The following is a 15,601-nucleotide window of genomic DNA, read 5'->3' on the forward strand; positions in this document are numbered from 1 at the left end:
GAGATGTGATCAAAGCAGTGAATCCAACTGTATACACTGTAGACCAATACAACCTTAATAAGAGTATGTGCAAATCTCATTTGACTACTGGTGAAAACACACAGGCTGTTAGATGCATCATTGAAGTAAAATATAATGAGGACACATCATGGATAGCAAAACAGTACAATCAAATAAAGAAAGACAATTAAACTTTTTATATTTCGCAAGCTTGTCTAATTTTCTCCAAATTAAATGGTTAGTATCCTAACCTCTTCTGAATGATTTTCAAACAATAAAAGTAAGGAGAAAAGAACATTTTGAGCAGAAGGGTGGTTCACTCATGCAGAGATGAATCAATAATGCATCAAACTGAGTACAAAGCCCCAAAGAAACAAGTGACAAGCTTTTCCAGTCGCTAGCTTAACTATGGATGAAATATTGACAGGTTTAAAGTGACAGGCTATAGAGATGATTGCTGCTTAAAGCAGTCTCAGGCCTGCCTGTGTCTATTCTGGTCTCTCATCCACTCATCCAAATGCATAGAGGGATAAATAAAGCAATGCACTAGACAATCCATCAGGCTTATGGAAATTATTAAAGCTCTATCCAGAATGGGTCCTCAGCAAGTGTTTTGCTCTCTCTCTCACCAGAATGTAACCTGGAAAAAGAGCTGTATTTTGTGGGATTGAATGTAAATTTTTAATGTCCAGTGTTGTTTTTCTTTTTAGTGCCAACCTACTCTGTCTTGGGTTCAAGTGAAGTACAGGTTTTGAGGTTTGTTCTGTATGGGACTTCATTTCAGGTTTGAAGTATTATACATCTGTTTATTCCACTCCATCTATAAAAACACAGACTGGTTGTGAAATCAACATGGCCAGCTAGGATTTTGTGGTCACAGTTTGTTCTTTGCATTCGCATAGAGCCTACTGTATATGGATACCTATGGAAGCTAAGACAAAAACTATTTGAGACTGAAGCAATTTATTAGTGAGTCTGTCTCAGAGTATAAAGAAATCGATAGGCTTTAGATATTGAAACAAGGAGACCATCTATGAGTGAAATAAATAACTATTTTCTGTAATGGGTAGAACTATTGCCATTAAGTACAGTTTACCTTGTTTTCATTTGCATTTTACTGCCTAAATGATGCCTAAGGATAAATTATGTGGATTTCCATGTTAATGCTCACTTGATTACTGAACAGACTTTTCTCTGGAGGTTGACTGTGAACATACTTAAATTCAATATAATATGAGGGTCATTCGTACTGTTATGAGTTTAGTTTCTCTACTAAACTGACTAATCCCCTGTTGGAATAATCTGGACAAGTTTGAGGGAAAACGCCTTGTGTGGAACAGAACAGCAGCTGTGGACCATGAATTTTTAAATTCAGAAAATGTGTTCTGGTTCCTGTTTTACATTTTATTAGAGGAGTGAAAACACAGCAGGCAATCAAGCCCGTGTTCATGTGATATTCTCAACTGCTTTAACATTCAGGGCTGTAGCTAGTGGGGTGAAAGGTGTTAATGATTCTTGGTGCCCATAGTTCTAGGGGGCCCCACAACAAATTATAAACGTTCCTTTTTTAATAGGAAAGGGGCAAAGAGCAATATGCAGTCAGGTGGCCCAGAATACCATGCTATGGCCCTATTCACATTTACAGAAATTGTTTAATGGATATGTTGAATGATTATTTGTGAAAAAATCAGAGAACTGGGTTAACTTCGAAAGGGGGTAGTTCTTAAAGTCAGGTCCCTATGATGGGAAACCATGAATTCATTTTTTGAAATGGTTATGTAGAACCAAAATACACATTTTCTGACTATAGTGTCACCTACTGGTTATATAAGGAAACCCTTTCAATAGAGTGTTGAATGAACACTAAACATAGACTATAAATTCTTGGTGCAAAAGAAGATTCTGTTGATGATAAATATCTATAAGAGCACACTATTACACTATACAATTATAATCCATGTATGATTAAATACATACAGTAATACAACATGTTGATTTTAAAATACTCACTATACTACAATTCCAGCATTTGCTGGGGTTGTTATACAATTGTATGATCTACATCTGACTCTCAATACATGGAAAATTTATTTCACACATTGAACACACATTATTTAGCACGGTGTCTCCAGGTCAAGGTTGAATATGAGGTAACAGGTCTCAAGATGCTCTGTCCCGATCATGTGCTGGAACTGTGGCTACAGATCTTCTGGCATAAGGCCATTCAAAAAGTGCTCACTGATTTCCTCATAAACTGAGGCTCCCTCTATAAAAACACAAAGGAAAACAGCATTATTTAAGTTTGAAGTTTACTTTAACCTTAATGGTTAAGTATACCCGGTTTACCGAACATTCCCTTGTCAAACAGATAGTCCTGCCCCAAACTCAAGCCACTGATTGAGCCAATGTTGCTATGATAGGCTGGTCTGGTCTGTGTTTTTAATCCAAATGGCGTCCTTACAGCTATCTCTGCATATTAAAGGAATATTCTGTGTTCAATTCATGTTAATCTCAATTGACAGCAATATGACAGGCTATAATGTTGATTACCACAAAATGTAATTTTCGACTCGTCCTTCCTTTTCTTTAAAAAAAGCCAAAATCGAGGTTACAGTGAGGCACTGACAACGGAAGTGAATGGGGCCAATTTTTGGAGGGTTAAAAGACAGAAATTAATTCTTCTGTTAAAACTTGTGCATAATTTTAGCTGTAAAGTTGTTTAAATCGTAATTTTGCAGTATTACAGGGTTTTACAGAATTACGTCATCATGGCAATGAAGTTGTAAAATTAGATATAACTTTATAAAGAAAAGGTTTAAACAATTTTAGAATACTAAAATCATGTCAGTGTGCATACTGTTTACATTTTGTGGCTATACTTTTAAAACAGTATGTTTACGCATTGGCTTCATTCACTTCCACTGTATGTGCCTCACTGTCACCCAGAGCCTGTATTCACAAAAAATCTTAAGGTCAAAAGTAGCTCCTGGGCCCGTATTCACAAAAATGCTGAAATTTAGGATCAACCCTTAAATATTAGAGACGTGTCACTCCTAATTTTAGGACTCGTAAAATTATCATATAAGAGCAATTCATTAAGCATTTTAACGTTAAAAGTAGCTACTAAACCCACGACAGCTTAGAAATCGTCCTGAGGACTATATATATATATATACACCGATCAGCCACAACATTAAAACCACCTGCCTGATATTGTGTAGGTCCCCCTCGTGCCGCCAAAAGAGTGCAAACCTGCATTTCAGAATAGCATTCTGAGATGCTATTCTTCTTACCACAATTGTACAGATCAGTTATCTGAGTTACCGTAGGCTTTATCAGTTCGAACCAGTCTGGCCATTCTCTATTGGCCACTCTCATCAACAAGGCATTTCCATCCGCAGAACTGCCGCTCACTGGATGTTTTTTGTTTTTGGCACCATTTGGAGTAAATTCTAGAGACTGTTGTGTGTGAAAATCCCAGGAGATCAGCACTTACAGAAATACTCAAAACAGCCCATCTGGCACCAACAATCATCCATGCGATTATCTAATCAGCCAATCATGTGGCAGCAGTGCAGTGCAGATACAGGTCAGGAGCTTCAGTTAATGTTCACATCAACCATCAGAATGGGGAAAAAATGTGAACTCAGTGATTTGGACCTTGGCATGATTGTTGGTGCCAGATGGGCTGGTTTGAGTATTTCTGTAACTGCTGATTCTCCTGGGATTTACACGCACAACAGTTTCTAGAATTTACTCAGAATCGTGCCAAAAACAAAAAACATCCAGTGAGCGACAGTTCTGTGGCCAGAAATGCCTTGTTAATGGGAGAGGTCAACAGAGAATGGCCAGACTGGTTCGAACTGACAAAGTCTCTGGTAACTCAGCTAACAGTTCTGTACAATTGTGGTGAGGGTTGGTGCTGTTTTGGCGGCACAAAGAGGACCTACACAATATTAGGGAAGGAATCAGATCATCACCGATCCTCCACCTTTCGTCTAATGGTTGGACGGAGACCTGGAGAGGCCTACAAGCCACAGTGTCTCACACTCACTGTGAAATTTAGTGGAGGATCGGTGATGATCTGGGGGTGCTTCAGCAAGGCTGGAATCGGGCAGATTCATCTTTGTGAGGGACGCATGAATCAAGCCACATACAAGGTTATGCTGGAAGAAAACTTGTTTCCTTCTGTTCTGACAATGTTCCTCAACTCTGAGGATTGGTTTTTCCAGCAGGACATTGCTCCATGCCACACAGCCAGGTCAATCAATGTGTGGATGGAGGACCACCGGATCAAGACCCTGTCATGGCCAGCCCAATCTCCATATCTGAACCCCATTGAAAACCCCAGGAATGTGATCAAGAGGAAGATGGATGGACACAAGCCATCAAACAAAGCTGAACTGCTTGAATTTTTGTGCCAGGAGTGGCATAAAGTTACCCATCAGCAATGTGAAAGACTGGTAGAGATCATGGGAAGGTGCATGAAAGCTGTGATTTACAATCAGTGTTAATCCACCAAATATTGATTTCTGAACTCTTCTTAAGTTAAAACATTAGTATTGTGTTTTTTAAAAATGAATATGAACTTTTTTATAACCATGTTATTGTTTTCTTTGCATTATTCGAGGTCTACATAAAATCCACCTTACGCTTATCTTAAGATTTCCTTAGTAAAACTTGCTTTTAGCATCTTTGTGAATATGTTGTAAGCAAAAACTCCAAGCTAGAAACTCTTTGGAAAACTCCTAGTGTTAAGATAAAAAACGTTGTGACTACGGGGATTCTTGCTTTTTTTAAAGAAAATGGGGAAAAGTCGAAGTTATTTTTGTGGTAATCAACATAATGCCACAAATGCTGTTGATTGAGCTCCACTTGCATTGAACCTGGAATACTCCTTTAAGCTGGGATAGGAGAAAATATTTTAACAAAGAAAAAAATCACATAATAAAATGTATGTGCATGTTTAGTATTTCTCTCTCATCACTTTCATTGTGACAGAGAAACTGTCAGCATCTCTAAGATCCAATTCAAAGGAATCATTCTCTGAGACATAGTTCATGACTTCTCTGGCACAGCAGACCACTTCTGCCAGGTCGTCATCCTCAACTTCTTCAAAGTTATCTGCATAGTCTGTGATGTACTTATCATCAGACACAACTGTCAAAAGAAAAGAATCCTAATTACATTTCTCAAAATCATTGGAAAAGCCAGCAACAATATGAGATCATGCTTACACCACTGACTAACTATGCATATTGCCTTGGAGACATAATGTTTTTAATAATAAAAGTAATAAATTGCAGATATTATTTTGTAATGTCTTTAAACCACTCTCTTACCACAAGACTCTTCAAACATCTCTTCAACCACATTTGCAGGGCTGGAGGAGACATCTTCCCTTGAAACATCCTCAGAGTATGTAAAGCTATCATGTTCGTCAAAGTCCTCTGAATAATCAGACTCCGTTCCTTCATGGGCTACTTCCTCCTCAGTATGGCATGTTCTCTGTCTGTTCTGCTTTCCAAAGATGGCATTTAATTGTTAAACTCTTCTTTTGTTTGAGGTCTGGATTCAGCATTAACTTTCGTCAGCTCTTTCTCTTGATGCGTGACAAACTTTCCCAAATTTTCTTGCACATAGGTCATGCTAAGGAGGCTGCTTGCACTCGGTCTGTTCTCTGGAACCAAGGACAACACTTTCTCAATTAATGTATGTATGTCTTTGGAATACTTCTCGGGAGCTTTGATGTATTCCCCTTTTATGATCTTGTAAAACAGATTTAAGAGATTTTTGGCTTCAAAAGCTGGTTCGAGGGCACAGAGCTCATACAGTAGGCAGCCAACAGCCCATTTGTCAGATTTGGTGCTGTATGGGACTTCCTGGCAGAGTTCAGGATTCAGGTAACTGGGGGTTCCCACACAGGTAGATGCCACATCAAGCGTATGGTTCATGATTCCTTTGATATTCCAAAATCCCCAAGTTTAATCACACCTCTCTTGGTTAACAGCACATTGGAAGGCTTGATATCTCTGTGCAGGATCTTTTCAGAGTGGATGTAACTGACCACCATGATGACTTGCACAAACCAGTTCTTGGATTCTGCAAAGTATTACCCACCCTTTTGCTCTTTAATGTGGACATCAAGTGTTCCACCATCACAATAATCCATAACAATGTAAATATGGTCATTAGTTGAGTCAAAGAAAGTGTCAAACCATGTTATAATATGAGGGAGCTTCACGCTGCTGAGAATGCCTGCCTCTTGCAACACAACTTCTTTGGTCTTTGTTTTTCGAGAACTGTCCAGAAGTATTCTCTTGACAGCATACTTTTTTTTTTTTTTATCCACATTTTTCATCAATAACACATCACCTGCTCCTCCTCAGCCAAGAGTAAGGACTTTGTTATATTTCTCCATGTCTTTACACTCTTAGTTCACCAAGCATTCTCTTTATTCCCTTGCTATTAGTAGGAACATTTTAAGTACCCTTGAGTATTCGGATTATGGCCACTTGTCCGCTGGAATAGCGAGTACTGTTCACAAGGAAACAACAAACATGTAGGCAGTCAGGATTTTATGAGCTTCCAATAAATCAACTTAATGTAAACTATTCTGCCAACTAACTGACAGATGAAGCAACGCTTTCGAACACAAACATCTTTGAAATCTTTATTACCTTTTGGTCACCATGCCTTATTGACAAAACGAATCTAAATCGTTTATTTTAAGAAAAAGCTGTCATTTGGCGTGTTGTCCATCGTTGGAAACAGAAGCCAACTCCCTGCGTTGTCTTCATGTTACGGTGGTAACAGATGCTTCAACAAATGGGAATTTGATTCGAAACAAGTCGGATAACTTGCCCTATTAAACCAAATAATGTACCATGTAAAATATAACTGTAAAATAGTTAATTGCACAGAATACGTTAGTGATTTCATATTATATTTTGCTTGAGGGTCTGAGTGCCTAGAAGGTAATTCCCCGGCACGCAAAGTCCCGCAAGAGTCTCTGTCGCTGTTATTATAGTTAGGTTTAAGGTTAGGTTTAGATTTAGGATTAAGGTTAGTTTTAGGGGTAGGGGTAAGTGGAGAGTTTCAGTGGACTGGGACTCAAAATAAATACGATAAACACAGTGTGTGAACGTCGTTTGCGACTCTCGCGAGACTTTCGAGAACCGGTTTACCTTCTGCATTTTTAGGCACGACCGGAGACAGTTTAGCAGAGACGGCTCACTTGTATTAAAATGAACAGGAGAACGAATGTAGCAAAGGAAGTCCCGCCTCACCTTTTACATACAGATGTCGCCTGTCAATTAACTCGATAACGCGCATGCGTAAGAGCTGAACCAGCCTGAAAAATTGCATTTTTAGCGTGATCTGAGCTGAAGAAGCACAATTTATGGAACTACTGTTGTTATATTTTACTGATGACATTTTAAATATTTTCTTCGTAATCTTGGCCAAAAGCTTTGGAGATTTTGATCTTTCCCCATTCAAGCAGACTTGTACTTTTATGCCTCTTGTTTATGCCTGCCCGGGAGTGTTGCAAAGATGGCCGCCGAGTGGACTGACTTGCCTTTTTATAGCTACTTTGGCCTGACCCCCTGGGTTCTTTAGATTGTTCAAGAGCATCTTAGCTTGTCATATTTGTGCAAAAGTTCCGTCGTTGACAATCCTGTCGATATAATTTGCAGTTATAATTGTTTACATTTTACTATTAACATAAAAAGATGCAGTTGACATAAAAAAATATATAACCCATCTTCTGGCCGTCACCATAAATCAAATTTGATTATCACTAAAGTGAAAAGCGTTCATGCCTCTTCAGTGTATTCAAGCGCGTCCTTTCCACTCATATTTGCGCAAAGCTATAATTGTACATGATCTGTATCATTTCTTTGCATCTGCTTCGATTATTGCACCTGCATGCGTCTTTATCACGTAGTGTTAACTGAAATAACTGATTGTTGAAATGTGTTGCTGAAATAAAGCGGTGGGATTTTCAGGTTAAACACGTGGGAATCTGTGTGTGTGTGTGTGAGAGAGAGAGAGAGAGAGAGAGAATCTCGTGTGTGCTAGTTAGCCAACAATCAAGAGGAAACATATCCTACAAGAGAAGATAGAAAATGCCACCTAAAGGAAAGGGTGGCAAAGGCGCTAAATGTAAAACACAAGTATATGATGTTGAATAAACATTGCGTCTAATTTACCAGATAACACCATATTTTAATGTACAGCTTAAAGTGTGACCGTAAATTACTCTTTTGTAGCTACTAGCTTGCACTGTTTGCAGCTAACATATTAACATGTTGGTTTGCTTTATTTCAGCTGATTTTGTCTTGTTTTACACGCTTAAGCCCAACAAAATACTTTCGTGGTAAAGTTTCGGTCATAGTTTCCTTAACAAGCTGAAGTTTGAAATGTGTGAAGAATGGGGCTAAATGTGTCATTCGCTACTTGTGGTATTCTTAAAATGCCCGAACCTTGAATATGTACGTATGCATTGGTATTTCTGAATTAGACGATAAACTACGTGTATATTACAGGAGGGGCTGCTGCCTCAGGCAGTGGGGACAGTGATAAGAAGGAGAAGGCTCAGAAAGGAGGTACAGCAGTAAAGGTAAATAAAAACAAATTAAGTAGTTAAAGTTCAGCAGTTCTGAGTTTTCTCAGAAAAGCACTTTTACTGAAAGATGTTAAGACATGTTGCCACTCTTAAAGGTGCACTTATTCATTTTTTTCCACTTGGAAAAAAGGTTTTTATTCCAAAATAAATAAATTGTACTTTTAAAACATTTGTATACAATCATGAGCACTCGCATGAGATTTAAGACTCCAGTCATATCAGTAACCTTTTAAAAGCTGTTTTATTCTATATGGAGGAGTCCCCTCATGGGGGCTGCCATGTTAGGATCACATGACCAGTCAAATACTACTCACTTAAACTAAGTAACCACCCTGTTACTGGACACATTTACTCATGGATTAAATTTATCTGTGAATAGTACATTTCATAGGCATCGGTAACTGAAAACTATTGTGTTTGAATGATGCTACATCCATGCCAATAGGTGTCAGTGTCCAAGATGACATAAAAATTACAGAGTACACCTTTAAATTCAGATAAAAATTACATGAATGTAGTCTATTGTCAATCCTTTTTTGGACTCTTTGAATCTTGTTTTAGGTTCGGCATATTCTCTGTGAAAAGCATGGCAAGTGTATGGAGGCAATGGAGAAACTCAAGGCTGGCATGCGCTTCAGTGAGGTTGCAACACAATACAGTGAGGACAAAGCCAGACAAGGAGTAAGCTTTTCATATAAACAGTGGATCAGTAGCAGTGATCTGAAGCTTGCATGATGTGAGAAGAGCTTATAGAAATTGATTACTGTGTACTTCCTATGGCTACTACTAGTTTCTTACCAGCAGATGGCATTCAAGGGACTAGCCATGCAGCAAAATTTAAAGTACTATACAGTTTATAGTACTGTATCATCAGGCTTGGGTAGTAACAGAATACTTGTAACGGCATTACGTAATCAGGATACAAAAATTGTGTAACTGTAATCCATTACAGTTAATAAAAAGCCAACATATTCAGATTACAGTTACGTTTGGTAAAAATTGGGATTACTAGCAGGATTAAAATTTGTATTTTATATAAAAAAAAAAGATCCTCCTGACATAAAATGATAAAGACCGCTGCTTGCTTTAGTACAGAATACAGATATGATTAGATGCGTGCTGGAGACCTCTTCTGGTTCTCTCGTGACTCACGTGAATCTGGCGCCACTTACTGTCGCATGCGCAAATAATATCTGTCTCACGTCAACACTGTGCTCTCGAGGCAAACAAGGTCAAACGATTAAGGGCTGTTTCATCGCAATGGCCACTGGAGAAATATGATTATTTTTGTGGAAATTCCGACATTCTTGTCTCTTCAATAGAGAAAAGGGAAACAACATTACAGTTCAGTGCAATTTACCTTCCAGTTGTGAAGATGAAGTGATTTTCCAAGGACCCATCATATAATTTCAAGAAGCATTTAAAGGTAGTGGACAACTGATATATTGCAGATATAATCGATATAATTTTTTAATTATCGGCATCGGCCGTTAAATTTTCCCATTTTGGCCGATTTGTTTCTTGAGGGCGCTGAGAATCGGCTGCTTGCATGTGAAGCGACTAAGACATGTAAACGACCAGTCACGGTTTGTTTTGTTGTTACATGCTAATTATTATTTTGTTGTTACGTGTTGCTATTATTGTGTTACTACAATAATAGACCGGTGTGCAACACACTTGTCTTTTAAACTGTCTGCATATCAGCGCATCGGCAAACGCATTTGAGCTCATAATGTTAAAGTGCTCGCCTGTTTCATTCTCACTCTCTCCTCAACAGTTCCCTGTAACTTTTAACTGTCTTGTCTAATGATAAAAAGGCAAATATCAATAAAACTTCTATTATATACATCTGCAAATATGCAGATTTTAAGCAGATGTAATTCACAAACCTCACAAAAATCCAGTGTTTTCTTCCTGTCGAACACTCATCTAAAAGCTTCCTCTGAAGCGCAAATTCTATCAGCCAGAATCAAAACTTCTGGATCAGGATAAAAAGTTCCTCTGATTCACAAATCACAACGGTCAGTCCGTGACAGTCCAAGCAGGCGATCCAGGCCATTTAAAATGTCAGGTGATTGCTGCTTGTGCAAAATGTCATATTTACTATGCACTGTATGTAAAATTGATTTGATTCTGTATTTTTTTAGAAAATGCGATTGTTAATGCGCACATGCCATCCATGGTTGCTGGACTACTGTGTGAACAATCATTTCCTTCTTCCTAATATATTAACCATTTCATCATGGGCATATTAATAATTAAAATTTGATGACTAAACAGAAATCAGAAGAAACTGCTATGTACTATTTAAAATACAATATTATTTTTTTAGAATCTTTTTTACAAAGTTAAAGTTTTGTGTGAAATTGAGTAAATATAGTGCTAAATAAGCAATTTTATGTTTTTGTTATTTACTATATTAAATTGTGTGTTATATCGGCTTTGTATCGGCCTGTCGGCCACCCTGCTCTCTGGATATTGGCATCGGCCATTAAAAAAACCATATCGGTCGATCACTATTTAAAGGTAAGACCCACACTAAAATCACGTTAGCAGGATACCTAAAATTAGTCATAAGTGTTCCCTAATATTGCCGTCTGTCAATCGTTTTCATGGGAGCAGGAATAAAAGCAGAGAAATGACCACCCACCTCCGGCGAACGGCCAGTATTCCAGTACACAAGACGCCTACTGTCCAAACTTTAGTGTGACTTCTCATTTCCATCTTAACTTCAGTTGAAACTCTAAAATTGTTCTCTGAAATGCGTTCATGTTGTAATGACAACAGTGTAGAAGGTTCGTTGTCTGGGCAATGGAGTCCGGAGGCAGCAAATTGTCAGTGCAAGTATTTTAATTACTCTTCAGCGTCGTTCATAAAACATAAACAAAAAGGCACTCAGTGGCCAAGTAGTCACACACACAAACGAGTAAAGGCTTCTATCAAGCACACACAGGTACAGTCTCTCTCTCTGTTCTCTCTCTCGTGCGCCTTTTTATGTCTCCCTTCACCATAACTACAGCAAGAAACAGGTGTTAGAGATGACAACCCAGGTGACGAGCCTTACTGCGCTCGCTCTCCCACAGACAGACACACGCCCACGCCCCCATCACCACATATACCCACCGCTCGACTCAGGCCAGGACAACATCCGGCCTGCCAACTAACCCCCCCCCCCCATTTCTGGAGAGAAATTCAGCCACAGCCATCTGCGCTCCTGGTCTGTGGATCACCTCAAATTTGAAAGATCCGTGATCCGTGGTGATCCGTGCATTGGTATCCTTCATGCGGTGGAGCCACTGGAGTGGGGCAAGATCTGAACAGAGAGTGAAGGCCCGCCCCAGCAGGTAGTAGCGGAGAGTGAGGACGACCCACTTAATCACCAGACTCTCCTTCTCCGCGGTGCTGTACTTAGTCTTTTTCAGCGAGAGCTTACGACTAATGTACAGCACCGGTCGCTCCTCCCCCTCCACCTCCACCACCTGCGAGAGCACTGCCCCCAGCCCTCTGTCAGATGCATCCGTCTGCAAAATAAAGGGGAGAGAGAAATTAGCAGCGTGTAAAAGCGGCCCCCCACAAAGCGCAGATTTTATTTTTAGGAAAGCCTGTTAGCATGACTCCGTCCGCTGGATTGGATCGTGGGCCCCCTTCCTAGTAAGTTCAGTCAGCGGGCTGGTGACTTCAGAGTAAATAGGCACAAAACTTCGGTAGTAGCCGGCCAGCCCCAGAAACTGTCTCACCTCTTTGGTCTTGGGCCTCGGACAGGCCACGAACGCTGCGGTTTTGTTTATCTGGGGACGCACCTGCCCGTGGGCCAAGTGCAACCCCAGATACATAACTTCCACCCGCCCAATTGCGCACTTCTTAGGGTTGTCATGAGCCCCGCCCATCGCAGCGACCTCTGGACAGCTCTCAGATGTTGCATGTGCCGCCACCAGCCATTACTGTAGATAATAATATCATCTAAACATGTGGTGGCATATGCTGTATGGGGTCTGAGAATTTTGTCCATGAGACGTTGAAACGTGGCCAGGGCCCTGAACAAACTGAACGGAAGGGTCACAAATTGGTGTAAGCCGAACGGTGTGGAAAAAGCCATTTTTTTTCTCAGGAGATTGGAGTTAAGGGATCTGCCAATAACCCTTGTGTTAAATCCAGTGTCTAATAAAATTGAGCCGCGCTCAACTGGTCGAGCAATTCAGCAATCCGAGGCATTGGGTACGCGTCAAATTTGGACACCGCATTCACTTTTTGCGATAGTCTACACAGAACTGGACCGTCCTGTCGCTCTTAGGTACCAGAACCACCAGGCTGGCCCAATTGCTGTGCGACTCTTCTGTTACACCCATATCAAGCATCGTTTCTAATTCTTCCTTAACAACCTTTTTTTTGTGTGTTCAGGAAGGTGATAGGGGTGGATAATTTACTTGATTTTAATACTTATAAATGTATTGTTAAGAATAGTTCAAAAGTATGGGTGAGGGAGAAATACTTGCAAATGTAACATTTTAAAACTCATAGAAAGTCAGTCAAGACACTAAAAAGGTATTTCGATCTATTCTTTAAAACAATATTTATTTATTTGATATCCTCCTTAAACATAAACATAAAATCACCCATAAATGTTAGCTGGTGATGTTTGACTGTGGATCTTGAGCAAGCAGAGGACAGACATTGAAGGCATTAATAGTAATAATAATAATAATGATGAAGAAGATAGCCTGTGATCTACCTATTGCAGTTGGAAGTTAATGAATTGTCAGTGCCAATTAGCCTACATGCTAACTGCAATAAATGGCAGAATTTAAGCTGGTAGTGTTTTTGAATCTGAGGTATACTGTTCAGATTTTGATTAATGTTAACCAATTATTACATAATTCAGTGCATCTGTTCTAACTGTATTTGCTTGATGAGAATATAAATCATTTTCTGTAACAGATAGAGGACACACCTGATTTGGTTAAAAATGCTGAGTTGTTCATTTTAACATATTCTGTTTTCCTATTAATGAGACACTGTCCCTGTTTTTCATGTTTTTCTTATATATAATAATAGCTACATTACTCAAACACTGTTTGTTTGCATTCGGAAGGTATGATTAAAAGTCTTCGTGAACATATTGCTTTTCTCTTGACTTTATTCACATATGTGATCTTGAGGCAATCAAAAAGTAACTACAAGTAATATGATTACATTATGTTCTTATTGAGGTAACTGGATTAAGCTACTGATTACATTTTTGAAGTAATCAGTATTTGTAATGGATTACATTTAAAAAAGTAACCCTCCTAACCCTATGTATCATGTTTCATCACTTGAATTGTGCTTTGAAGTAAAACAAAAATAAAAAATACACTGAAGAGCCTGTTTCTGAACTTTAGGGCTTTAAAGGAATATTCCGGGTTCAAAACAAGTTAGGCTCACTCAGCAGCGTTTGTGGCATAATATTGATTACTACAATGTAAAATGTATTTTGTCTTGCCCCTCCTTTTTTTTTTTTTTTTTTTTTAAAAAAAGCAAAAATCTTGGTTCCAGTGAGGCACTTACAATGAAAGTGAATGGGGGTCAATCCGTAACGTTAAAATATTGACTGTTTCAAATGTATAGCCACAAGAGATAAACAGTATATGTTAACATGATTTTAGTGTGATCAAATTGCTTACTAACCTATTATGTGTAAACTTAAAGCCAATTTTACAGCTTCATTGGCATGTCGATGTCATGTCAACAAACCCTAAAATTATTGTAAAAATTATCATTTAAACAACTTTACAGCTCAAATAAAACAAAAGTTTTAACAGAAGAATTCATGTAAATTCTTTTATAAAATTATAAGCTTCACATTTCTGCCTTTAAACCCTACCAAAATTGGCCCCATTCACTTCCATTGTAAGTGTCTCACTGTAACTTCGATTTTTTTTTTTTTTTTTAAAGAAAACGAAGGACGAGTTTAAATTATATATTTGTGGTATTGAACATTGTTACAAATGCTGTTGATTGAGCTTAACTTGTATTGAACGTGGAATCTTCCTTTAAGAACTTCATGCATCATCAGTTTTACAGTTTTGGTCCGTTAATGTTTTAGTACTGCCCTGCTATTAATATCATTATCCTAGTCTGAAGACTGTTTAATAATTAATTGATTTAATTTAATCATGGCTTGTATGGCTTAAAGTTTTGGTTTGTGTATGGCAGGGTGACCTTGGCTGGATGACAAGAGGATCAATGGTGGGACCATTTCAGGATGCAGCGTTTGCATTACCTGTCAGCACTATGGACAAACCTGTATACACGGATCCTCCTGTGAAAACAAAGTTTGGCTACCATATCATTATGGTTGAAGGCAAAAAGTGATCTCTCTTAAATGGACTAAACAGCTTGATGTTGTGTTACAATGCCATTTGAATAAACCCTACCACAACACAGTGCATATTGCATTTTCAATATAGTCTGCAGTCCTGGAAGTTCTCAGAACTTTTTTTTTATCATCTTGTAAATATCAGCCAATAAAATTTCTCTCTCTTTGGTGAATGTGTTGTTTTTTTCACTATTTTTGTTGCCTATCTGACTCTGACATATCTGACACTTTTCACAGGCAGAAGATATACTGTAGTAGGTTATTTAACCCTCCTATTGCATTTGGGTCATTTTTGACTTTGGAGTGGTTGATAATCATTTTTAAATACCACAGCATTTTTAGTGTGGGAACCAAATTTTGTGACTTTGTCAAGACTATCAAAAAACACACTAATTGTTTTAATGATTTTAAATAATTTTAAGAGATTTAAATTTTTTTACATCTTTTGCGTTTGCAGGTCAATTTTGACCCGGGCATCAATTGTGGCTTTACACTTGATATTATGTAGATTTTTTTTGTACATCTATGAATTAGATTTTTACTTATATACACTTCACTTACATTTTGTCTCTTTCCCATACTCTCCCATACTCTCACACACTTTTCTGTCTCTCACT

General features: G+C 38.5%; 2 protein-coding genes across 2 annotated transcripts; one reads left to right on the forward strand and one right to left on the reverse strand.

Moving 5' to 3' along the window:
* Positions 1-4,966: 4,966 nt before the first annotated feature.
* Positions 4,967-6,421, reverse strand: nek12 (NIMA-related kinase 12). The gene is given in 4 exon segments (XM_051650645.1): positions 4,967-5,160; positions 5,343-5,495; positions 5,498-5,957; positions 5,960-6,421. Coding segments are annotated over 4 exon segments (1,269 nt in total).
* Positions 6,422-7,190: 769 nt separating this feature from the next.
* On the forward strand, positions 7,191-15,157 carry pin4 (protein (peptidylprolyl cis/trans isomerase) NIMA-interacting, 4 (parvulin)). Its single transcript, XM_051650651.1, is given in 4 exon segments — positions 7,191-8,166; positions 8,550-8,623; positions 9,191-9,310; positions 14,822-15,157. Coding segments are annotated over 4 exon segments (390 nt in total). The 5' UTR covers positions 7,191-8,129; the 3' UTR covers positions 14,981-15,157.
* Positions 15,158-15,601: the final 444 nt, after the last annotated feature.

Source organism: Myxocyprinus asiaticus, chromosome 22 (genome assembly GCF_019703515.2).
Source record: "Myxocyprinus asiaticus isolate MX2 ecotype Aquarium Trade chromosome 22, UBuf_Myxa_2, whole genome shotgun sequence".
Classification (NCBI taxonomy): domain Eukaryota; kingdom Metazoa; phylum Chordata; class Actinopteri; order Cypriniformes; family Catostomidae; genus Myxocyprinus; species Myxocyprinus asiaticus.